We start from the raw sequence: 27,024 nt of genomic DNA, 5'->3' as shown, positions 1-27,024 counted from the left end.
TTGGGTTCGTACCCAAGGAACTGAGCCCCAAACACCACATGGCATCGTTTTTTTAAAATATATTTTCTACTTCTTTTTCTCCCATATGTGGTAACACACAAACGTGTAGTCTGATTAAGTGGTCTCATGTTTCAAGGTTGTGAGGGATATTGTCCCGTATGCGTGTAGCCAGGTTGCCTTGAGGTTTTTCTTTTCCTTAAGGAGGGGACCCTACCACAAGGGGTCCCTCAGAATGCTATACCTAACAGGGCATCTCAACTGCTAAATGTGAAGGAAAGAAAGCACAGGAATTGCATATGGTTCCTGTCTACTCACACATGTGCTTTATCGTCCCTTCAGGCTTCTCTCACAAAACACAGATTCAAAGATTTAACTATTAAGAATTTCAAGATGGTGACAGCAGGGCATTAAACCAAGCATGAGACCCCTCTGGACCTGGGGCCCTGCTTGATGGTGCATGTTGCAGCCCACAAAGCTAATCCTGCCTCAGTAACTTCATCTACAAATTGGGGTGATGATAGTATGTATCAAGTAGGGTTGCCACGAGGAGTAGTTAAGTCACAAATGTGAAGTGCTTAACAAATAGTCTACACATAGAAAGTACTGAATATGTGGTACTTTTTTAATATTTGTTCCTTTATATCCCAAATAAAATCAGGAAACACATTATATTCTTATTAGGGACCTTGATTTAGGTTAAGTGTTCCTTGTATAAGCTCTTCTAAGCAAGATAGGCTTTCAAACACAAGATCTGAAACATAATGAATATTCCCTTATCTGTGTTGTAGTTATGAGGTAATTATCAGTAAGCAGCCAAAGCTCTGATGTCAGTTCAAGAGGTTACCTGGTTTACTTTATGGAGTGTAATTACTGTAGCAGGTTATAACAAATAAGGTTGTATGGAGTGTCCAGTAAAAGACAAAGTCTCAAGTCATTAAAAGTGGCTGAATTGCCACGTTGTCTGTATCCGAGAAGAAGGTCAGCTCTGTAAAACCTTGGGCAGAGAAACCTCTGTTCCAAACTCATGGAGAGGGGAGCTGTTTGCACTCAGAATGAAAACAAAACGAAGATGTGAGGTCTGCCTGAACAAGCAGAGGTGAACTCTTGTTGACTGCAGCATCCAAATGAAATTGGGTATAGAATGAATTTCAGGATCCAAAGTTACTGAGGAACTATTGTAGATAAGATTCATCAATCAGTCCAGTAGAAGTGCTTAGGAAATGCTAGTTAGTATGCCCAATGTGCATTTGGCTTATTTATATATATTAAAATCAACCATCTTGGAAACATCAATTTAAAAAAAAAAAAAAGCTTTTGGGTGCACCTGGGTGGCTGAGTTGCTTAAGTGTCTGACTCTTGATTTCAGCTCCGGTCATGACCTCACACTTGTGAGATTGAGCCCTGGGTTGAGCTGAGCATGAAGCCTGCTTGGGATATTCTCTCTCTCTCTCTCTTTCTTTCTGCTTTTCCCCTGCTCATGTTCTCTTTGTCTCAAAATAAAATAAACATTAAAAATTTTTTAAAAATTATTTGATAAATTATTAGTTCCTGATGTAGTGCATACTGATTGTTTAAACATCATTTATTTAAAAGCTAAATATTTTTAAAAGATTTTCTTTATTTTCCATTGGCATATTTTAGTGAAAGTATACCAACACAAAATGGTGACTCTATTTAAAAATTGCTCCTGAAGAGGATGGGTTGAGTATGATAACAGGCTGAGAAATTATGCAAGTAGGATAAAAAAAAGGAACATTAAGAATATTCATATTGTGGGGGCACATGGGTGGCTCAGTGGGTTAAGTGTCCAACTCCTGATTTCGGCTCAGGTCATGTTCTCACGGTTTATGAGATCAAGCCCTGCGCTGGGCTCTGCGCTGACAATGCAGAGCCTGCTTGGGATTCTCTCCTCCTCTCTCTGTCCCTCCCCCTCCTTCTCCCTCAAAATAAAGAAACATTAAAAAAAAAGAATATTGATATTAACAGAGAAGTGAGCAGTTTCAGATCACACAGCATGTGAGACCCTGTTGTGTCTTATGAAAGTATGATTTTCCTTCTCTGATTCTGAAGCATCAGAAGAGTGTGAAGGATAGGGTAACAAAATGGGTATGATCAGATTAAAAGAAAACCTCTTTGCAGAGGAAAGAATTGATGAAAATGTGACATGAAATCTGTGTCTAGCAAGATTCTTTTAAGACTTCTCCCCGACTCCTGTCCATTTGGTTTTGAAAATCTGGATTTAATATTCATTTAAAAGACTTAGTGGACTGAACCATCTCAGGAAGTATTAACTTACTGAATTCCTGGGTCCTGTCATCCACTGGTGATGTGGTTATGATGACTAATGCTGGAGAACGTTGAGTCAGGACATGGATGTACTGTCGTGAATGTTGCTCCTTCTCAGAGAATTTTACTGAAGAAATAATGTTATCATTTCCAGATGCGGAACCGAAGTATCTGATTGTTGTGCGGCCTGCCCCTCCTCCAAGTCAAAAGAAGTCATGCTCAGGTATATTTTGTTCATTTTTAAGCTTTTATTAACTTTAAGCCATGCCTTCTCATTTCTACCCACGGAGACCAAGTGCATTGGAGAAGCCTTAGGAGCATGGATTAGAATATACAGCACAGCAGGCCCTGTGTCAACCCTCCTTGCAAGTATTATGGTCTGGTTGTAGAGACTGCTTGGGACCTTCTCCCAGCACCACTACATACAAACGTGAGGAATTTAGGCAAATTACGGGACTTGTGTGTACCTCCTCTCCCCTGCATACAAGGGCCGTTGTGAGGGTTAAAGGAGTTGATGCATGTGTGGCCCGTAGCACAGGGCCTGGCCCACAGCAATTGCTCACTTAGAGTTAGCTCCTGCTAGCCTGTTTCTACTTGTTTCTACTTGGCAGTGTGTGAACCCATGCTCTATTGTGCTTTCCGGATCTTAAGGGCAAAATCTGATGTCTAACCTTTGTTAAAGGAGACTGTTTACATTTCAAAAGCGTAACTCATTTATAGGCATGTTACATGGGTTGGAACTTGGGTTTTACTTGACTCCTCATCTCTTCCTTCAAAACCTCTTCTATTTAGTCGAACAAATAGAGCAAGGACTGCTTTCATGAAACAATAGCAACACAACACAGATACTCCCAGGGATGGGGAGACATGAAACAGGAAAGTAAATGCCATGTGGAATAAGTGAGTAGAAGCCTTTTCTACATGGCTGGAGAAAGATTAAAAACCTTACATTTTCCAATTTCACTACTAAAATTGCTTCTCAGATCAAATAAGCCGCCCTTGCTGTAAGAGGCTGTAGAAGCTGTGAATATGCTTTTACTGTCTGGTATTAAATCTCCCTAACTGTAGATACTTGAGAAAAAGGTTTGGTTTTCTCTTTCATTTTCTAATGTCAATTATTCTTTACATATTTCCTAATCATGTTTCTCTTTTATAGTACACTAAATGTCAAACAACGAAGGGTCTCCTTTGTTAGATCTTTCTAAAGGGTTGGCATGGAGGTGGGGGGAGCATACAGATCTTTAAACACACTGAGCAAACCTCCCCTTTGCAGTTGTGAATCCTGTCCTCTGGACGCATCAGCCAAGCCAGTTACCAGAAATAAGTTGCCACAGTCCCCTCCCCTCCTTCGGTTGTTTTTCATGTCTTTTTTAGAGAAGCAGTTAATAGTCAAGCATTTTGAAAAATACAAACCCCTTTTCCTGGCCCCTTAAATTATCCCAAAGCATCAGGGAAATTTCAGTTACTCCTTATAACTTGTAATGATAGTCACCATTTCAAGACTTTATTTCAAAATATTTAATAGAGTCAAGAAGTATTAGTAAGGACCCATGGGATTCTGGCCTCACATTCATCAAACTCTTTCTTAATACAAAAAACACAAAGATGTGTAAGAGACGTCAAAAGAATGATTACAACTCAGTAGCACTTTGTGGGGACTTGTATGGCACTGGTCTGGAAATTATTTTTCTCTTTGTGATGACGGGCTCAGGAAATTGTTTCATTTTGTTCAGGATATACTGTACTACCCCACCTTTCCTTTCAGGCAGCGGGTGTAATTTTTTTTTGTAATGTGAATTTGAGAATGATATAATGACTAATGTATTAACTTTGATTCATTTTATATTTGCATTTACCACATACATTTTAATCACTTTTGTATCAGATCGATACTTAGTGAAATAAATACTGTCTGGTCTTGTAGGCTTTAGGTTCCTTTGGAGAAAGGAAAATTTATCTTTTGTCTCTAAATGGCATTATCTTCATACATGGTGAGCTATGCCAGTGATGTAGAAAAAAAAAAACAACAACAAAACAAAGGTACAGTTCAGAAGACAGAAATTTGAGTCTTGACCCTACTCTTGGTATGAACTTGGATACCCTTGACACTTAGCTTGGCCTTAGTATTCATTTGTAGAATGAGATAGTGGTATTACATTAGGGAGAACCAATCAGGGGCTAGAAAAGGAATATCAGAATCCCTTCAGGGCTTTTTCAAACAGCATAAACCTCTCACTCTCATCAGGTTCTAATCTACCCTCATAGGCAGTCAGACTTGGACTCTTGGAATCATAGTAATGCTAGGTAGTATCATAGGTGGAACTGGAAAATTTTATAGAGAAGGATAAATGCATGTTTACAACAAAATAACAGCTATCCTTGACAATTATTTCAAATGTCTTTTTAAAAAATTCAGCTATGTTACAAGGAAACAATCTGCCACTACTTGTTTATACATATTCTTGGCTAAGAAGGGTTTTTACCACAGTAACAACTGACAGAACTTAAATCTAATAGAAGCAGTAAGCCTGACAAAATTGTCAAGGACATTTGGTTCAGGTAACTTTCACTAAGCTCATACAAAGGGTACCTTCCTATTAGTTCCTATTGTGTTAGATTAAAATAACACAAATCCTTCCTATAGCAAATTCAACAGGTATTTCACGAAATGAAAGACAGGGTCCAATGAAAATATAGAATGTTTTATATTCTGCATAATTTTATTAGATACTGTATTATTTTATTTACAGATTTTTTTTATTGAGTCAGTGTTTGTTTCCATGGCAAAGAATCTTCATTCCTCTTTTGCACTGTCCCCTAATCCTGAAGTTTCCAATATTTTTTGAAAATGCAAATATCTGCCCCTTATATGCTGGAAAAAGATCTTAAGTGGTTTGTCACCATCTCTTGGCATTGCCCAAATCCAATTAGTCCCATCAGAAGAACCGTGATTCCTATATTATCTCCACTCTCCCAGCATTATTAAGAATGTGTAAAAAAAAAAAAAAAAAGTGCATACATTTTCTATATAGACACTAAGGTAAAAAAAAAAGCTTACTGTAATAGTATGACAAGGGATTTTTATGCTTCTAAATTGGCTTGAAAAAAGAATATAACCTACAAGCTAGATGTTAAGCTTTCTATTCTTTGATATTCTTTCACACTAGTTTATAGTCTTGAGTAGGGGATGGGGAACCAAATATGCTTTTATTGTATCTGTAAAAGAAATGGAGTGAATCCATTAGCATTATTCATTTCACTGGTAATAGCTAAGACCTTCATAGACATCCCTAACCCACAAGAAATAAAACCTGGGTATGACTGAATATACTTTACATGCATACATTACCCATATATGCATACACACGCACACACACACACACACACACACACACACACACACACACATATATGCATACACACATAAATCTCAAAATAATATTTTGTTGGGTTTATGCTTAAATTCATGGGCACAAAATTAATAATATTGGTGTGCTCTATGAAAAGACACTTGATGGTTTCACATTCTTCATCATCTTCCTGAGTCATTTTTATGCATTTTACCCCAATATAAAAATAAACTGTTACCCGTATGTTACCTCCACAGGTAAAGCACGCTCTCGCAAACCTCTCCAGCTGGTGGTCGGCACTCTGTCGCCAAGCTCTGTATTCCTGTCCTGGGGTTTCCTCATTAACCCACACCATGACTGGACATTGCCGAGTCACTGTCCCAATGACAGGTAATTCATCTAAAAAAGATTTTTTTTAACCTGTAAATTAGCTCTTGTTTTTGTTTTTTGTTTTTTGTTTTTTGTTTTTAAGTAATCTCTACACTCAATGTGGGGCTTGAACTCACAGCCCCAAGATCAAGAGTCACATGCTCTATCCACTAAACCAGCCAGGTGCCCCTACCTCTTGGTTTTTTAAAAGTTTCACCCCACTTTTATTTTTTTTTAATTTTTTAAAAAGTGTTTATTTTTTTGAGAGAGAGTTAAAAAGTGGGGGGGGGGGGGGGGGGAGGGGTGGAGAGCGAGGGAGACACAAAATCTGAAGCAGGCTCCAGGCTTTGAGTTGTCAGCACAGAGCTTGACGCAGGGCTTGAAGTCATGAACCATGAGATCATGACCTGAGCTGAAGGCAGACCCTCAACTGACTGAGCCACCCAGATGCCCTCATTTCCTTTAAAAAAAAAAAAAAAATGTGTTATTGAGGTATAATTTAAATCCAATATAATGCACTATTTGATCAGATATGAAAAATGCACATAATCATGTATTCTATGCCCCATCAAGAAATAGAACCTTTTCATTCCCCCAGATAGTACCTTTCTCAAGAAGCAACCACTGATTTGATTTCCATCACTGTAGATAAGTTTTGCCTAATCTATAATTGTACATAAATGAAATCATACAGCATGTTATGTGTCCCTTTGTTTTCATTCAGCATGTTTTTGCGATTCTTTCATGACATTGTGTGTGTTATAGTTCATTCCTTTTTTTTTTTTATTGTTTAGTTTTGAGAGAGAGTACGAGTGGGGAGGGACAGAGAAAGAGGGGGACAGAGCAGAGAGCCCAAAGTGGGGCTCAAACTTACGAGCCTCGAGATCATGACCTGAGCTGAAGTCTGATGCTTAACTCACTGAGCCACCCAGGCACCTCTCATTCTTTTTTCACTTCTGAGTGGTATTCTGTTACGTGAATATTCCGGAATTTATTATCTAGTCTTTTACTGGTGGGTACTTACTTATGTCTTGTTTTGGGTTATTATGAATTGAGATTTTATAAATGTTTTTCTTTAAGACTTTGTAGACCTATGTTTTAATTTCTCTTATATAAATATTTAGAAGTGGAATTGCTAGGTCACAGGGGAAATGTATATTTAACTTTTTTTTTTCACCTGACTTTTCCATTTACACTCCTGTAAGCAATAGGACAATTCGGATTGTTCCACGTCCTCACCAGCATTTCATGTTGTCAGCATTTTGCATTTTCGCTGTTCTAGCATAGCAGCATCTTACTAGAGTCTTAATATCCACTATTACTTTTCATATACTTTTCATATACTTTTGGACATAATCTCTTGTGTAGTGCTTTATTTTTATTTGTCTAAATTGAACCAAAAAAAGACCTTTAAAAATGTTCCTAAGTTCTCAAGAGTACCTTTCATATGACTTTCATTAGGAAATTTAGACTAAGAAAAAAATTAGATTTTCCTTCACATGTTCATAGTTCTGAAGGAAGAAATTATTGGAAAAACCCATGTAGAAGATAGTGCCAAAACCAGATTTCTTGAAAAATAAGCTTGAGATGTTTCAAAGAAACTAAAATGTTCCTTTATCACCCACCACTAAGTCCATTAACTTACTTTGTTTGGAAAATGGACTCTTGACAGAATAGGCTTTCATGTGGTAATTCCAGTTTTTACTGGATTGATCCAGGGTACCATGCTGAGAAGGTTAACATTTAGGGATTGCTTTCTTACTCCTTTTCAGTTTCTTGAGTTTCTAATTTAAAGACAGAAGGGGAAACAAAAAAAGGAAGCAAGGAAATGTGGAGCTCTTGTAGCAAAATGAAGCTGATTTTAATAGTTACTTAACTTGCTTGATAAATTCATGGAGTTAACTAACCCACAAATCCATAGAGCATGCTTTGGATGTGATTTCTTCCCCTGTCCTCAAATTTTTCCTTCAGTTCCATTTGGCCTTACCCTTCATGAAGGAATTTATCTGATACTGATTCTAATTGACAGATGTTGCCATGGTTTGATAGCACAAAGAGTTAATACAGGGAGAAGGAGAGGAACAGATGGTCTGATGAAGCTAGGATATTAACCAAGACAATTGATTAGAAGACCCAAGCTACTCAGACCATGCATGTAACTCTCCCTAACCCCCTTGTTCATCTCCCACACACCCTGGCTTTTACTCTTGTCATCAAATAGATGGAGCCATGCCCATTAAATCACAATAGTAAAAAATGGTAATTCTACTTAGCATAAAGTGTTTTTCTTAAGATTCAATAATAACATATCAAGATACTTGTAAACTTTGAAACCTGGATGAATGGGACAATCAAGATATCCTGGACAAAAATAGGAAACTTAGGACATGACTAACAGGGAAGAATTCAATGGTAAAGCTTAAAAGAAAGCATTTGGAGTACTTACGGATTTCATTTACACATGCCTCCTTTCTTCCTAGTTAGTACCCTTAATAAAGAGCTGAAATTTAAAGTCTTTGTGGTAGCTGAGAAAAAATAGTGGTCCTTGTTGAAAGGCCCTAGAACTACTGTGCACATTATAAACACCCAAATAAATCCACCAGGATTCTAAATGAATGTAATTAGAAGCAGACTTGGAGAAATCTACCCTACAAGATGCTGGGGTTTTTTTGTTTGTTTTAGAATTTTGACTAAGCCAGTAGGTTAGAATAATAGTAGCTATAGGGAATGATTGCTTCTTGAAAACCAGAAGATTAATATAGCTGAGTTTTGCCTTCAGGAGTACTTTATTAAATAATCATTGGAATCTGAATGCCTTTAGCTTGCATTAGGAACACCAACTGGCATCAGTGTAATGCACTGAATTCTAATACTGGCACTCTGTGTAATATTGGCATCCTTTCTCATTGATGCATACAGCCCTATTTATCCTATACAAAGAAAATTTTTTTGTCTTTATACTTGGATTTCGACTTAATCAATGAAAGCTCAATGCAGTAAGTTTCCAAGTGAGAAAACCCCTATGTTTCATTTTGTTTTAAGTTTGGAAATATTAATGGCGTATCACGTTATCCTTCATAACACATGGCTCTGTTACTGTTTGCATAGGGTCCATATGGGTATTCATGTTCCTAAATCCTTTCCTGAATTCACATTGGAAAGTAGATGTGTTTTTACTCTTTGAATGGAAGAATGTACACATTTGTCCTCAATATATCTAAGGGCAAAAGAAACCTTTCCAAATTGGCCCCAATGAAGAGTAAAACATGTTTTTAACCAAATTTATTTCCTCATTAATAGCTTATTTTTTCCTTCCCATGTTTCCAACTTGTTAAAGTGTTCAAGATTGCTTTAGTTCTCACTCCTTTGCCAACTTATTAAAGCTTTATGATTTGTTTAGAAATCATTTTCACATTTTCTGACACTTTCATACTGTAGTTATTTACTGTTAATGTAGAATGAGGGCCCTCCTTTTGGGCTGGTCCAGAGCAGGCTCTGGCCTTTCTTTTTTTGTGTCCCCCCGCCCCCCAGGTTGTTAAGAAGCAAATATTTTTGATGTCTGAATTCTCGATTGAGCCCAATGCCTTATTATCCATTTGTCTTTCCATGTAAATTTTAAGCTCTGTGAGGACAGGAACCATGTGTATCATAACCAACTTAATCTTTCCAGTCCCTAGATCAGCATCTGGCACATAATAGGCCCTCAGTTGATATATACTGAATGAATAAAAAGTAAAACAGCAGCATTTTCACTTTAGTTTCACCAGTACTTCAAACTTCACATGACAAAATTGAACTCCTACTGTTTCTCTTGATATTTCAGGTCCACATCTTAGTACTTTCTGAAGTACCTTCATTCCTCCATTCACTCTAACTTGAATCTTGATTCATTTTTTATTTTTCCTCTCCTACAGCTAATAAGCCCCCAAGTTATAATGGTTCTGCCTTTGGGAAGTACATCAATGTCTTTATTTTCTACTTCTTCACATTCGTGCCAATAATTCTAATTCAGACACTTGTCACCATACTCTGGATCCTGGAAATAGCATCCTGGCTACTTTCCCTGGCTCTTTTCCTACTCCAGTCCATCCCGGCTTCTGCAAAACTAAGGAAATTTAGATTATCTACCATCAGCTCACTCGTTCTTCACCCCAGATTCATCCTCCTTCTCTTCTTTCCAAGGAGCACATTTCTGACTCGAGACTGTGCTCATCATCCTGTCCCTTCCACATTCCTTAAGACTTTACTCTCAAATTTACCCCTTCACTGCCATTGGGACCATGCCTCTTGCTTGCAAATAGGTTGAAGATTTCTCTATCACCAAACAACATTTTCTGTTAATTCTGTTAGCTCTTCCAAGCTATTTTTCAATCTCTTCATTCCAGTACTTTTCAGAGTGGTCTGTTCTCTCATACCTGGTTTTTGTTCCACCCCTACAATCTTTATTCCCTTTCACTGGTTTCCTTTCCTTTTTTGCCATTCCATTGAAATATCTCTTTGTGGTCACCAATGACCAATGAATTGCTAAATCTAGAAGTGTTTTCTCAGTTCATACTCTTTTTTTTAAATGTTAGTTTATTTTTGAGAGACAGAGTGTGAGTGGGGGAGGGGCAGAGAGAGGGGGAAACAGAATCCAAAGCAGGCTCCAGACTCTGAGCTGTCGGCACAGAACCCCACGCAGGGCTCAAACCCACAAACTGAGCTCATGACCTGAGCTGAAGTCAGAGACTTAAACAACTGAGCCACCCAGATGCCCCTCAGTTCTTACCTTTTTAACCTCTCAGTGGAATTGTCAGCACCGTCTTTCTTGAACTCTTTCTTTGACATGTTTTGTGAAATGTTTCTCTTGGCCTTTTTCTCCTCTCTATTGCTAATTGTTAGCCTACCTCCCAAAGTGGAATAGAGTTTTATCCTTGGATCTCTCATCTGTTTCCCCCCTTATCTCATCTATGCTGTGTCTTTAACTAAGTAAAACAGTGCTTCTCAAACTTTATGCATGTAAATCATGTAAGAGACCTTGTTACAATGAAGATTCTATTCCAGAGCATAAGGAAAAGCCTGCGGTTCTGCATTTCTAAAAGCTCAAAGGATGTGCTGATGTTGCTTTTGTACAGAGAGCAATGGGAGTGATAAGGATATAAGTGACTTGCAGGGCTAATATCTGACCTTGACTCATTTCCAAAGTTCTAAGACTATTTTCAGTTGTTGATGTAATGATCTACATTAGAATGACCAAATAATGGTGGTTGGTACCTCAAACTCCAACTAAATTCTTAATCTGTACTACCAAAAAAATTCCTTTCCATTACTTTAATTTCCTTCAAGGTAGGAAATTCAGTTTTGATTTATATTAATGCTTTTCTTAGCACACTTATCCCATAAAGAAATCTAGTTGCATCAATTCTTGTGTAGAAATACTAACTTTGGGGGCTCCTGGGTGGCTCATGCCTCCCACTCTTGATTTTGGCTCAGCTTACCAATCTCAAGGATTGTGAGATCTAGTCCCATGCTGGGCTCTGTGCTGACAGTGCAGAGCCTGCTTGGATTCTCTTTCCCTCTGTCCCTGCGCGGTCCTTGTGTGTGTGTGCTTGTACACACTCTCTCTCTTTCTCTTTCTTTCTCTCTCTCAAAATAAAAAAACAAATATAACTTTGATCTTTTTTTTCTTCATTTCATTTCTTCCATGAGTCATTCCTTGGTTGACTCGTGTGGACTGAGTGTATTATTTGAGATTCTTCCCTCCAATCTCTCTCTAATTCTCCCACTGCTGGTAAGTCTAACCTCCTCCATCACTGCTTAACTTTATTCCCTGGCTAAAGAATCTCCACCAGCTTCTACTGCCTGGTAAAAGAAATCGTAGAATCTCTCATAGAATCTATCTCCAAGAATATATGAGTCATGCTACTGCCATGAGTTTTAAATCTGGACTACTTTGCTTTCCTGGACCTATGTAGGATATCCAACTTTAAGTCCCACCCTTTGGATTTAAAATGCCATTTGTCCATTGCAACAGTTCAAGTGTAGAGGGCTATACCCAGCCCCCCTCAGCACCCTCTGTTTTTCATCCCAACTTCTTTAGTTCTATCCATATATACATCTACCTCCTTCACTATACTGTGAGCTCATTTTTGCAGTTTTCAGTGTCCCAATCATCTTCCATTGCATGTGGATCCTAGCATCCTGCTTTATAATAGCAGTTCTCAACACATGTACAAGTGAATAAGTGGAATATTACAGAGCAAGTCTTAAGGTCAGGCCATCTAGCTCTTGAACGTCTTATGCAACATCTCTTGTCTAGAGTCCACAGTGAGTATCTCCAGCAATGATAACAGCACAGACATTGAGGGTACAAATTCTGGTCAGACTGACCTATGTTCAAAATTCTGTTGTATTATTAACTGAATGGCCTTGGATAAGGTATTTAAAGGCATTTTTTAAAATCTGTAAAATGGGATAATACTACTACTATCTCATGGGGTTGTCAGAATTTAATGAGATGATACGTGTAAAACGGTTCATACAGTACATGGCACACAGTAAGCACTCAGTAAATGGTCCTGTTTGCTATTCTTGTTGATTTTGATATTATTTGCTTTGTTTTATAACGGCCATTTCAGGTGAGCTATTTCATTTTAGGTAGCACCAAAATCACTAGAAACTGATTCTTTTGGTTGATGTTTAAGCCAGCCACCATTAGGGGATAAAGGAGAGAGTTTTGGAAATTTGTGACCAGTTTGAAAATTATTTTAAGAGTCCAAAGATAATAAAAACCTGAACTGGTCCCATAAGTGCTGCTTAGAAATGAAGAAGAAACAGGTAAAACAGGAATCATGCAGGGAAACCTAACTGGCCTTGAAAACCGATTGAGGGGAGAAGGGGCCTGAAGCTAACAGGAATAGGAGCAGATTTGAACAGAAGTAGATTTTAAGGTAGTGAGGAAACTCAGGAAGGATTAAATCACTAGGTTTGATCAAGAGGTTTTATTATATTACAGATCAGATACCAGATTACAAAGAGATTTAGGCACCACGAGTGATGAGAAAGTGGGATAAGGTAGATTACTTGTAAGACATCTTGTGTTAAACAACAGCAGGGATAAAAGGGAATATGAAATGAAAATTCTTTTCATTTTTGTTAGAATGAAAAATACCTAAACAATTTTTTGGCTCAGAAGTGAGTGAATGGAATAAGGAAATGGAATAAAATCACCAAGATTCTTATTTATGTTTGGGCAGCAGGAAGAACCCCAGAATCAGAGAGGGTCAGGGAGGGGGTGATGGACAGAGACACTTTAAGAAGAAGGGAGTGAGGGCAGAATTTACATCAGAAGCAAAAATATTGACAAAGGCGGTGTCAGGAAGTGTCCTTTGATATAAAGAGAACAAAAAAAATCTAATGGATGTTTTAGGAAATATAATAGTAGTTACAGAAATAAAAATATTGCTGAAAAAAATATAGAAAGTCCAAACAATGACCAATGACATGCATCAAGCAGACTAGTTTGTGAAAGGACTACATTTATCTTGTCATGGCTCCATTTCTCCTCTTGGTATAATTGACTACTAGTTATTTCATAAATCACGTTTATGGGGTTTCTACCCTGTGTTCTGCCTCTGTAGTTTGTTGGAATAAAGGTCTAATTTGTAGACAATAAACTTGTAGAAACAAAAAGGATCCCACAAGTTGTCTAGTCCAAACCCTGTTCTTTTTGGAGAGTGAAAATCCTACATTTAGAGGAGCTATGGAATTTTTTTTTAAACTACAGTAAGCATTATTAGCAATATTCATACTATTAGGGAGATCCAAGCAAAGATAATGTTATTTAAACCAAACATTCCATTCAGTAGTTTCTTACCACAAGGACATGAAATATTCTCCTTCCTTAAAGTCCAAGTTGCTGGAGGCAGGCCTTCCAGAAGTCTAGTCTGACGACATTCACCGACTGTTACTTATATTTTTAATAGACTTGTTGCACTTGTGTCCAAATTTAATCATCAACAGAAAAGGGTATGATCAACGTTTGATCCTGAGTGTCCTCAGACAATAATGGGAAGTCTGTGACTCTATGTTATGGTAAATACACAATAAAATAAAAAGCCTTAAATGATGTTGAAAGGAATTATGATTGTCCTCTTCCCTCCTGGGTCATTTTACCTGTTTTCATTTCCTTTTGCCAAGCACCACAGTAGTAGAAAGACCATCCAATGCAATACTAAAGGTATTAGTTGAGTCAGAAAACCACCATTTGTCTGGCTTTGTCCCTGACAATCAGATCTTAGACACTTACTGGCCCTCTTTTTCTTCTATAATAATGCTTATTCTCATTTCAGTTTATTCTATGAATCAACTGAAGTAAATTTTAAAATCTTAAGCCCTCTGCAAATGTTCAATGTAGATATTTATTGTATTTTCCTTCAGTTTGCATTGATTCTATAGGAATGCTGAGTTTTGGTAAGTAAAACCTTAGGCAATGACACATTGAAAAAGATAATATAATTGTAAACTTTATTGCTTAAATCCATATTTTCTGGTGACGGAATTATTGACCATTTAGAGAAATTATATTCTAATTTTAGAATGACCCCATGAGCACCCAAATATCCATTCTGTTCATTCCACATTTATGGAGTACCTTCTGTGTGTGGTACGGCACTGTTAATTTTCATAAGGCCTGTATTTAGCTTTAAAATCAAGGAAATTTGCTTCACTACCTTACAGGTAAATAGTCTTACTGACTATCTCTTTTAACATTTAGAACTTGCTATGTTACACAACTATCAATTAAGCCAGTGTTGGTAAAGATAACCTCTGAGGCTGAAGAGAGAGGTTGGCTGCCTGTATGTTTATTTTTCCTAACAAACTTGATATAAGACAGGTTATTTTGAATGCTTTGTGATCAAGATAGAAAAAATGTGCAGGATTTTTTTTTAATGTTTATTTATTTTTGAGTGAGAGAGACACACAGTACAAGTGAGGGAAGGGCAGAGAGAGAGAGGGAGACACAGAATCCAAAGCAGGCTCCAGGTTCTGAGCTGTCAGCACAGAACATGACTGGGGCTCAAACCCACAAACCACAAGATCATGACCTGAGCCGAAGTTGGATGCTCAACCAACAGATCCACCCACTCTGTTTTTGTTTTTGTTTTGTTTTGTTTTTTTGTTTTTAACATGTGGGAAGTTCTTAGAACATTTTTGTACCATTTTATTCCTGGGAAGATAATATAAAATCAAACTTACTGGTAACTCTGGAATCTGGCCTTTGGTTGTTGTATTAGCAGTGCCCCCCCCCCCCCCCCCCCCCCCCCGCCACACACCTTGGATCATACCAGCAATTAAGGATTTGAGAAATGTATCCAAAGTATAGATGCATAATGTGGTAGCCCATCTGGTCTGATTTTAGCTTCTCTGCACTTTGCTGACTTTTTCTAGTATACAAGGCAGGGAAAAACACAGCTACAAAAATTCCATGCAGCATGCTTGTCAATAAGTGTGTTGCATAAATGTCTATTGATGTTTCAATTCACAGGACACAGAGGATTAGTAGTCTATAATGTATATTCCCAGTAGTAGTTAGTATTTTGGCTGAACGGCTTCCTTCACTCGTTCAGTCTTTTGCTCCTTGGAAGTCAGGAACTGGAGCCCTGGCAGTTTTACTAGAAAGAAGCAAGCTAATGAATGACTTCAAGCATTTCAGTAGTTTGTAACTAGTAGGAACATAGGCTGAATATACAAATACATTCAAAATACAAATGTACAGAAACATACAAAACCATTCCCCCTCTCTCTGTATTTGTTAACTATAAACCCCCTGCTGACTTGATGGCCATGCAACACGTGCATTTGCACAGGGTCCCCCTGTGTACTTAGAAGGGTCCATGCTTGGTTTAATACTCTAATGTCACTGTCTTGAAATGCTTAATCATTTTTGAACATGGGGTCCCATGTTTTCATTTTGGGATGAGCCTCACAAATTATGTAGCCAGTCCTGCCCCTTGTTTCTAGAAGTTCTAGGTAATTGTTTTTATGTATCATCAACAATGTGTTCCTGGCACTTAGAGGGGGGCACAATAAACGTTTTTAGCACAAGTAAATGAGTGACTTTGTAAGGCTTCAAGTAAAAGCAACTGACCAGAATCTTAGCCCCTTTAGTTTTGCTAGGGTGGGGAGTGGGGGAGAGGTACTAAATGTTTGAGAGAAAATTTAAAATAGAAGAACCTAAAATAGTATAACAAACACCTAAGTTTCCATCAGCATACATGACAGCTATTATTTTATTCTATTTATTGAAAATGTTTGTTTAAAAATAAAAAGCAGATAAAATATACCTGTTGGCCCCACTTCTATACTCCTTTATCTCACTGGGTGGGGCGCCGGGGTGGCTCAGTTCCTTAAGTGGGTAAGCCTCTGATTTTGGCTCAGGTCATGATCTCATGGTTTGAGTTTGAGCCCCACATCGGGCTCTGTGCTGACAGCGTGAAACCTACTTTGGATCTTCTGTCTCCTCCCCCATTGTCCCTCCCCTGCTCTCTTGAGCTCTCTCGAGTTCTCTCAAAAATAAGCATTAAAAAAAATTCTTATCTCACTGGGAACTAGAGCACTAATATGAATGTTGGACCCTTGCAATATTTGCTGTCTCTTTACACTGTTACCATATATGGTAACATATTTTGTGAGCATTTTAATATTTATGTGAATCATGAAACTATATGTGTCATCTTGTAATTTGCTATTTTTGTTCAGTATTCGTAAAATCTGTTCATATTGATATATATATAGTTCTAGCTCATTGATTTCTTATGACTGTATACAGTACTAATGCGCTCCCCTGTCCTGATTGGCCCACTGTGTGAGGCTGTTTACAGCAGGGTCAGAGGAGTCTTTGTATTCTGGTTCTTTCACTGGTCAAAGTCACTAGGTGGGCAGCAATGGGCAAGTTAAATGATGTTTCTGAATCTCTATTTTCACATCTATAGAATGAGTTAATAACTTCTACCACTTCAGATGATTTTATGACAAGATAATATATATAAAACCTAGCATGTGATAAAAGTGCAAAAAAACAGTGGTGACAATTAGCATTACTTCATATGTATGTCTGAATATTATGAACCCCTAAGCAAATAGGTAACCTTGATCTTAAATTTGCATGGTTTGATTCTTTTCATTGAACTCTTAGCTTGGCTTTGGTTTTGATTCTATTTTTATGATAAGAATGTTTCACTCTTAAAATGCAGTCCTGGATGTATCTTAGAATTTCAGGATCCCCTTGTACAAAATTGAAGGATACCACCTCTAATGCATGTTCCATGGCATAAACCCATACAGTTGCAGGTTAAACCCATTTAGCTATAAAACTTCAGTATTAAGCACTTGAAAAATTATACCTATGCTCTGTTCTATGCATAACTGGAAAGAAACGAACATCCGGCGCTTTCCAACTTTCATTCTGCAAAGTAGCAAATAATAGAACCGCATTCTGTCAGACCTTAACTGTGCTTCACATTCTCCAACTTGGCATTAGAAATTTAAAACCTTAAGTACACACTGAGCTGTTTTGTCATGTTCTCTGCAATTTCTAAAAAATAAAAACAGAAGCCAGCATTAAGCATAGTCTTTGAAGTAGATGGGAGTCTGTGATGTATTAAGAAACTTGAAATAGCATTCTGATTCTCCCTGTGGATTAAAAGCATCATGTTTTGGTTATTCAACAGATATTATACAATTCGCTATAGAGAAAAGGATAAGGAGAAGAAATGGGTTTTTCAACTCTGTCCAGCCACTGAAACAATTGTGGAAAATCTAAAACCCAACACAGTTTATGAATTCGGAGTGAAAGACAATGTAGAAGGTGGAATTTGGAGTAAGATTTTCAATCACAAGACTATTGTTGGAAGTAAGTACCAGGAACTGTTTGAGGAAGCTTTTTGTAACTTTTATCTTTTTTTCCTAAGTACCAAAATTTTAATTATTTTATTCTTAAATATGAGGGGAGTTAACTGCCATCCTCTAGTGCTTAAAAAAATACAAAAGTGAAGACAATTTGAGTACTGATAGTTGAGAATCTTTTATGTTGATGAGTGTTTTTTTAAACAGAAAATGTGATGAACTGATGTTTGATGCCTTTATTGATAACACTTCTTTGGCCATTTTAGTATTTTCAATCAATCTCAGATCTATGAGCACCAACTGAGTGAAAACAGCAGTAATGTGTATTGGTGTTCAGAATGGAAAGCTGGGCCAGTAGAAGTGAACATAGAAATACTTGAAGGGGCCCAAATCTTGTCATCTCTTCATTCAAACTTCATTGGAATCAGCGCTTGAAATGACAGTAAATAACTAATAGGAATAAAGAGTCTGAGTTAGAAAAGGAGTACAGTTGTCTTCATCATGAGTAGGAAGAGTTAATTTAGGAACACAAGAATGAAATAATGAAATGAAATAATGAAATGAAAATAATGTTATTTTCTGCTTGTTTTTGTCAGGTAAAAGCAAAGTCAATGGGAAAATCCAAAGTACCTATGACCAAGCCCACACAGTGGTAGGTACCAGGTTATCCTCAGGAATGTTTTTTAGAAATTGTATCTGCATTGTGTTGTTGTTGTTGTTGTTGTTGGTTGCAAGAAAATAGGCCTATTAGGATTAGTTGACTGGCCATGGGGCTTTGTGTAAAGTACTTAATGCTTTAGGAATTTCTTTTTCAGCAAATGGAGGTAGAAATATGAGAGCAAATTATCTAATATGTTTATAGCTCTAAAATACTGATACTTGATGTAGTTATTCTATATCCAGATTCCAGGTATTTTGAGGTTATGCTTATTATCTGCAGTGGATTGTCTTTTAGAATAACCTGTTTCCACAGTAAATCTGTATATGTTCTATTTACATTAGTATTACTCACTTCTCTGTCCTCTTCCCACTATTTTCTCACTTCCTGCTTAAAGAGCTAACCCTTTTCAAAATGATGAAGCAACTGGCTTGGTTTTTATTTGTGCCTAGCCTCTATTGAGTGTAGTAAATATCTGCATATCTTACCCGCCAGGCATCCCCCTCATCTAGACCCCCTCTTCTCTCTTACTGCAGAAACTCAGTCTCTTGTCCTTTTTCCCTCCACTTTTCAAAATCTGTTCTCAGGAAGCACCACACCAGTTACGTACTACCTGTTACAAATGTAAGCCATTGTTGTAACTGTCACAGAGATGTTTGCATTTTCTTTTATTGTTTTTATCTGTTTCTTTTTTTTTAATTTGTTTATTTAAATTCAAATCAGTTAGCATACAGTGTAGTATTGGTTTCAGGAGTAGAACTGGGTGACTCAGCACTTACATATGACACCCAGTGCTCATCCCAACAAGTGCCTTCCTTAATGCCCATCACCCATTTTAGCCCATCCCACCACCCACCTCCCCTCCACCAACCCTCAGTTTGTCCTCTGTCTTTAAGAGTCTCTTATAGTTCACCTCCTTCTCAGTTTTTATCCTTTTTTTCCTTTCCTTCCCTTCCCCTATGTTGATCTGTTGTGTTTCTTAAATTCCACATATGAGTGAAATCATATGATGTTTATCTTTCTCTGACTTATTTCACTTAGCACGATACCCTATAGATCCATCCACATTGTTGTAAATGGCAAGATTCATTCTTGGTGATTACTGAGTAATATTCCATTGTATGTGTATATATGTGTGTATGTGTGTATGTATGTATGTACATATATGTACATACATACATACACATATATCCCATCTTCTTTACCACTCATCAGTCAATGGACATTTGAGCTCTTTCCATAATTAGGCTATTGTTGATAGTGCTGCCATAAACATTGGGGTGCATGTGCCCCTTCAAATCAGAATTTTTGTGTCCTTTGGATATATACCTAGTAGTGCAATTGCAGGGTCATAGGGTAGTTCTATTTTCAAGTTTTTGAGGAACCTCCACACCATTCTCCAGAGTGGCTGTACCAGTTTGCATTCCCACCAATAGTGAAAAAGGATTCCTTCACCTTTCTCTGCATCCATTAAATCACATGCACGATTATAAGATGATGGCCCGAGCAGGTAGAGGAGGCACTCTGGTGAGAAGGGAGGAATTTGGTGCTGGCTTTGGTCCCTATGTGTTGGGAGTATCCAGCCAGGGAAATACCCTACAGTCAAGTGAACATGCAAAGACTATTCGTGGCTGCAAATTTGCTCTATTTAATGTGTCCATGTTGTGGATGGATAAAGGTATCCATGTCTAATTTATGTCTAATGAAATAGTCAAAAGAATACCCCATTGATCATGTAGGCTAGTAGGAAAAAAAAGGTACTACATACCTCATTGGGATGAAAAAAAAATGCAGAATTCTTGTCAGTGACAGAAAAATGGTTTGGGTAAAAAAGATTGAGAATTAATCCTGATAAGGCAAATGTTTCTGTGGTTTGCATTGGCAGAAAAGTGTGTCCCTTGTAAATTTATGATCAAGTAATGATTATTAGATTGCCCAGGAAAGTGTTTTGTTATGTTGCAAATCATCATGTAAGAAAGGAGATGGCAGGTAAATTCCCATGTCACATTCATTCATTCATTCATTTTCTTCTTTCCTTTCTTTAGATTTTGATTTGTTTCCTAATAATCTAATATCTAAAAATTGAGACTATATAGATATGGGGAAAGCAATAAAAACAAAATTATCTACAACACTGCCAAATAAAGACCAGTATAAAACCATTTATAATCCACTTAGTCAAAATATGGCATAGCATATTTCATGTCATAAAATGCTCTTCATATATATAATTTTAATTACTGTGTATTCTATAATATAAATTGGAAACTCAGTTTCCAATTTGTAGGCATTCAAGTTATTTCTAATTGTTTTTAATTATAAGTGATGCTATGGCAAACATTTATGACCATAATCTTAGTTCATTTGTCTACTTGTTTCTTTATAATTGATACTTAGACAGGAATTAGTAACTTAGATTCTTAACATTTTGAAAACTTCCTATATATGATCAAATTTCTTTCTAGAAAGGTTGGGCCATTTTACCATCTTGCTATCAATATATCAGAGTTATCTTGCCAATATGCCTTGATTATCAACATGTATTTCCATCACTAAATTTTCACATAATGTAATAGTTTAAAATGTTTTATAATTTTTTTCCCCTGATTTCTAATAGCACTGCTTTCTTCACTTGTTTATCAGCCATTTGTATTTTCCATTTAATGACTTTTAGTTTTAGTCTTTAATTCAATGGGGGTCTCATGGTTTTTATTGAATAGATTTTAAAGATTTTATAGATTAAAGAACGTTGACTCTTGGTTATATCATCTAGGAACATTATTCTCACATTTGTTATCAATTTTGTTTATGGAAATTTTGAAATAGCCTACTTTTAAAATTTGTTTAATCAAATTATTTGTCTTTTCCATTGTGATATTTACAGTTACATTATATTTTATAAAGCCCTTCTTTATCCAGAGATCAAATATTTCCCTCTTTTGTTTTTAGTTTTATAAGTGGTTTGATTTTTGTGGTAATTAAATTCTAAACTATATGGGTTGTATTTCACTCTATTGCAGGTGGTAAAGTCATATATTGATTAGGTTATATATATATTTTCCAAACAATCATTTGGCTCAGTACTAAGTATTGAGTTGTACCATTCCTTGTTAAGGTCCCTCTCTGGCTTTGTCTCAAATCCAACCACAGGGAATAGAGTTGCTCTTTGATTCTCTTCTAGAACAATCCCCACTCTTGTTGTGAATGGTTACCTAGGAGGCATATCTTATCTCCCACCCTCTTGGCTGTCATGCTTTGTCTTGCATGTGACTCAATGATGTCATTTCTTTCATTCCTTTTCTTCAATCATATCCCAATAATGTTTTGTGCAAAATATTTCATCTAGTGAGAGTTACTCAGCAAAATTGGGAAAGATGATTGATGTTTACTCCCAAGGAATTTAATTTCTTTTTCATATCATAAATAGCCATGATGAGAAGGTCGAGGAAGAAACTTCCTGCATCTGTGACACAAAGCCAGATATTTTACCACTTCAAGCTGTGAGGCGGAGTACTCCCAACTCCAGCCAGCTGTGATGAGTTGTGGTTTGAAACTCTTGGTTATTTCCAAAGGAAAACCCAAATTAATTAAAAAGATATTTTAAGGCTTCTCTGTGAGGCTTTCTCCATTGTCACTTTCTGCACAGCCATCTGTCCTCTTGGGTAGCTCTAGAACACAGGAAAGTTGAAAAGGAACCACTTGGGATAGCCTTAGACCATCTTACATGACCACTTAGAATTGATTCTGAAAATAGATTTGATATTTTAGAGGCATATTTTAATCCAAATAGTCAATATCAATCCAAATGTTCAGATATCTCTGAGACTGCTTTTAGAAGGCAATATTTCAAGAACTATGAAATTAATTCCAAATGTTTTACTTTTAGACTTTTAAGCAAAAGATGCATTGAAAAATGCTTTCTTTCACCTATATGTGTTTACACCTAAAACTTGTATGCAGCAAACACTTAACCTCTTCTAAACAGAGATTTGGAAAGGAAAAGACAATGTGAACTATAGGATATCCATTTTTAAAAGATAAGTAATATTTACGCTAAAAATTTGAAAGTTAAAAAGAGCCCCATCTTAAGCATCTGATGCATTATATTTGTAATTCATGTATCTCCACACATGTTCTGTTGGCAAGCCCCAGCACACTTGTACCAGGTACAGGTGCCAGAAGTTTCTTCTGATGGTTGGTGCCTTTATTCTACTTTCACCCATGCCTATACCTCCGGAAAAATCAGACAAAAGGTGAATTTTAAAGATTGTGATTTATTCTATACAAGTTGTATTACTTGAGATTCAAGATACTGTGAAAGAAATACACATTTATCATAATTATGCTGTTGGGTCCATGTCGAGAATTTAGAACACACTTTTTTTTAAGTTTATTTTATTTTTTTTAAGAGCGTGTGTATGTGCAGGCTTGAGAACTAGTTTGGGGGAGAAGCAGAGAGAGAAGCAGAGAAAGGGAAGAGAGAATCCCAAGCAGGCTCTAAGTTAGTGTGGAGTCCCACAGGGGACTTGAACTCATGAACTGTGAGATCATGACCTGAGCCAAAATCAAGAGTTGTTTGCTTAATGGACCAAGCCTCCCAGGGGCTTGTAGAACCCTCTGTTGACAGAGGTGAAACCTAATATTTATTAATAGGTTTTATTATGCATGATCCAATCAAGAACATGGCTAAAAGGACCTAATTTTAACACATTAGGTCTATATTTTAAAAAAACTAAGTTATCTTACTAGTTCACTAAACAATTTTTGAAGCATTTAACAGATTTTATTTTATTTTAAGTGTTTATTTTTGAGAGAGAGGGTATGCACATGTGGGGAGGGGGGGGAAGGCAGAGAGAAAGGGAGAAGAAGGATCTGAAGCAGGCTCCAAGCTGACAGCAAGAGAACCTGATGGGGGGCTGGAACTCAGGAACCCCGTGATATCATGGCCTGAGCCTAAGTCAGCCATTTAACTGAGACACCCAGGTGCCCCTTAATAGAGATTTTAAAATAGAAGTTTAATTATTTAATCAAAATCACTTTAGAATAAGTGTTCCCCTAGTATATGACATCTTTTACCCTTCTGTTTTTTTCCATCAGAGATCACCCAGCTTTAAAACCATGTCTATTTTTGGCAAAAAGAGAAGTTGTGACAATTTTTAAAGTGTAACCATTATCAGATAAGTAAAGTGAATAGGGAGAACTACCATGTGGTCACCACTCACACCTTAAGATTGTATACAATGAATATATCCGGTATCTGTAGCAATTGCTGTCTTAAGCAGAAATTTGAAAAAATTTCTACCTAGACCGATGATACTATCAAAGGTGTATATATGATTCCTCCCTAAATGACCAGAAATATGAAGACTTTTGCAAATAGGACATTAGATTAAATCAATGTGTTTCCTAACTTTCATTAGAACATCCTAAAAATGAATTAAAACCACAGTGTAACAGGTCCAAGTTCTTTTCATGTGGTTTGGCTTAAACCACTGAAGCTTGACTTTGAGCAACCATTAGCCACTCCCCAAATGGGCAACTTGTCTTTATCTCAGGAGCTAAAACTAGTTAAATCTACAATGAATATTCTGATACCACGAAAACACCAAATAGCCAAACTTGAAAAGAAGAGGCTGGAAAGAACAACATTATCACTACATGTATTAAAGCTAATTTTCAAAAAAATACCAGGAGGAAGTTAGTATAATGCAGAGTGAGTAAGAAGTCCCTCATCCTGTATGGTTACTGCTGTGGTTATTTCCACCTATGCATAGGCTTTCCCTAACCAGGACTTAAAATCGGGCTGAATTGGTCATCAGGTCATTGCTGTTGACCACATCAGCATTCTCTCCCCATAGAGTCTCCCCACCTGATACTTGGCCATCAGGTCCTCAGAAAAATGGTAGAAATGAATTCCCTTAACTAGTCCCCCAGCTCAGGATATATATAGTACAACCTAGGTTCTTTAGGAACAGGGTATCCTGAAAGTCAGGAAAAAGGAAAGACCGCATTTCTTATAGGGCAGGAGGGAAATATGCTTACATCCAGGCATACAGTAAACACAGAAAAGAGTTTCTAATGAAGGGAGGACAAGATCTGCGGTGATAGAGGCTTGCGGCAGGAATGGGAGTCCACAAAATGTCCACAGAAAAGAGAGCCGGCAAGGACATGGCCTGAGAGCAAAACTGGGACAGCAATGAAGGAACTGGTACCTTTTTCAAAAACACTGTACACAGAACAGTTTGATTAAAACTGGGTTGTAATTGGTTAAACACTGTTAACTTGGAAATTATCACAATATTTCATTTTTCAATGAATCCTGGTAACAGACTGTTTCCTACACTTTCATAAAAAGATACAGGGAAAGGACTCACAGTGTCAACCTCTTAGTGGGAATTTTAGAGCCTTCAGCATAGACATTTTAATGTTTATTTTTGAGAGAGAGGGAGGGAGAAAGAGAGAAAGAAAGAGGAAATGTGAGCAGGGGAGGGGCAGAGAGAGAGGGGGACAGAGGATCCAAATTGGGCTCTGTGCTGAGAGCAGACAGCCCAGTGCAGGGCTCAAACTCTCAAACTGTGAGATCATGACCTGAGCTAAAGTCAGATGCTTAACTGATGGAGCCACCCAGGTGCCCCTTCAGCATAGACATTTTAGGCAGAAGTATTTTCCTGATGCCCCTACAAACCCCACTTATAGAGAGGCAGCTACTTGCTCATGAGTCCAGTCTTGGTACATCTTTGGATTGCAGATTAGGCAAGAGAGTAATTATAGGTCTAGAAAGAACTGGGTCCTGCAGCTAAATTATTTCCTTGTTTTTTGGCAGCACATATTGTACATATAGTCATGTCATCATAACGGAACATTGGTAGATACTCAAGAGCTCAAAGAGAAACTTTGTTCCGTTCACGTGAAGAGTGGAATATTTTCCATTTGTTGTCAAAAATTGTTTAAAACAAATCATCACAGCAAAGGAACTAAAAACTGAAATAATGAAATTCGAAAGCAGTCAACACAGCAACATGTAGGTGTTTTTGCTGCATTGTGATGTGTCTGAAAAACTTCACATTCTGCAAAATGTGCTGTAAGTGGCAGGATTCATAGGACAAATAAAAAATAGGGCTTTCTAAAAGCCTTTGGAACTGTAGCAACAGCTCTAACAAAAATGATCCTTAGTACCTGGAAGGATAATGTGGCCCCTCCAGCAAGTGGTTCTCATGTGGCTGGAGGTTGGCACACCTGGTATTTAAAGTTCTCAAGTGAGGGGTGCCCCAGTCGGTTAAGCGTTCAACTCTTGGTTTCAGCTTGAGTTATGATCTCACAGTTCATGGGTTCAAGCCCCACATCGAGCTCTGTGCTGACAGCATGGAGCCTGCTTGAGATTCTCTCTCTCCTTTCTCTCTCGGCCTCTCCCCACTTGTGCTGTTTACCTCCCTCTCAAATAAATAAACTTTAAAAAATTAAAAAAGTAAAGTTCTCAAATGATAAAGACCATGTGCTCGTGTACCTTTCACTAGAGCAGGACAGGTGGACACGCGAGGCACAGCCTGTATCTCTCAGGGAAAGGATCCTGTGTGCGAGTGCTCCTAATTAATTTTATGATAAAGCTGAAAGAGATCCTGCTGCCAGTGTGATACCAAAGCTGAGAATTTTTTTTCTTCTCCTGCTGAAGGTGGTACTTCTATTTCTACTATTCCCTTCCCCTTGTCTGGGGAAAAATGTGTATAAATTATACTTAAATCATTCCTCTATTTACCAATAGCACGTGAGTTCTGTAGTACAGACCCGGACGTAGTAATTGAACAGACTGTTGATCAAAATAACTTTTCTTAATTAAAATGTAATTCATGCTTGTAAAGAACTGAGAAAGAAAAGTATAAAAGATGAAATGAATCCATTTATAAGAAATAGCCACTGTTTTAAAAAAAACTATGATCTTTCTTTCTGATCTGTCTGTACATACTCGTTATAAAATTAGGTTATAATGTGGTTATAATTGTAACGTTTATATTTATTTATATTATGCATATTTTCTACTTTGTTAAGCAGATGTCAAAAATTTGAATCATAGTTTATTTAATAAGACTTCTGCTTTTGGATGATGTAGATGTTTCACATAGTGGTAATAATTTATGTGTAAAGGTATTGATCTTTAATTCCTTAGATCAACATTAGATTAGGCTAGATTGTGATGAAGGAAATTACTGTGTGTGTTAGTCCACTAGGGCTGCTATAACAAAATACCATAGACTGAGTGGCTTAAAAAACAAACATTTAATTGTCATAGTTCTGGAGCCTGGGAAGTTCAAGTTCAAGGTGCTGGCAGATTTGGTGTCTCCTGAGAGCTTGCTTCCTGGATCACAGACAGCCATTTTATCACTATGTCCTCACTGGGTAGAAGGGTGGAGGGACCTCTCTGGAGTCTCTTTTATAAGAGCACTAATCCCACTCACGAGGGCTGGATCCCTCATGACTTAA

At 37.3% G+C, this 27,024-nt stretch overlaps 1 protein-coding gene across 32 annotated transcripts in view; it reads left to right on the top strand.

The window, feature by feature from the left end:
- ABI3BP (ABI family member 3 binding protein) overlaps positions 1-27,024 on the top strand; it is a 256,453-nt gene that overhangs the window by 87,781 nt on the left and 141,648 nt on the right. For all 32 annotated transcript variants that reach the window (XM_078452941.2, XM_078452937.2, XM_078452958.2 and 29 more), the window contains exons 3-6: positions 2,441-2,509; positions 5,894-6,026; positions 17,717-17,898; positions 18,488-18,543. In XM_078452941.2, coding sequence (XP_078309067.1) covers positions 2,441-2,509; positions 5,894-6,026; positions 17,717-17,898; positions 18,488-18,543 — 440 coding nt within the window. The remainder of the gene's footprint in view (positions 1-2,440; positions 2,510-5,893; positions 6,027-17,716; positions 17,899-18,487; positions 18,544-27,024) is intronic.

Source organism: Panthera onca, chromosome C2 (assembly GCF_046562875.1).
Source record: "Panthera onca isolate mPanOnc1 chromosome C2, mPanOnc1 haplotype 2, whole genome shotgun sequence".
In the NCBI taxonomy this organism is placed as follows: Eukaryota; Metazoa; Chordata; class Mammalia; order Carnivora; family Felidae; genus Panthera; species Panthera onca.
Note: the sequence above shows the minus strand (reverse complement) of the source record. Positions and strands in the feature narration are given on the sequence as shown.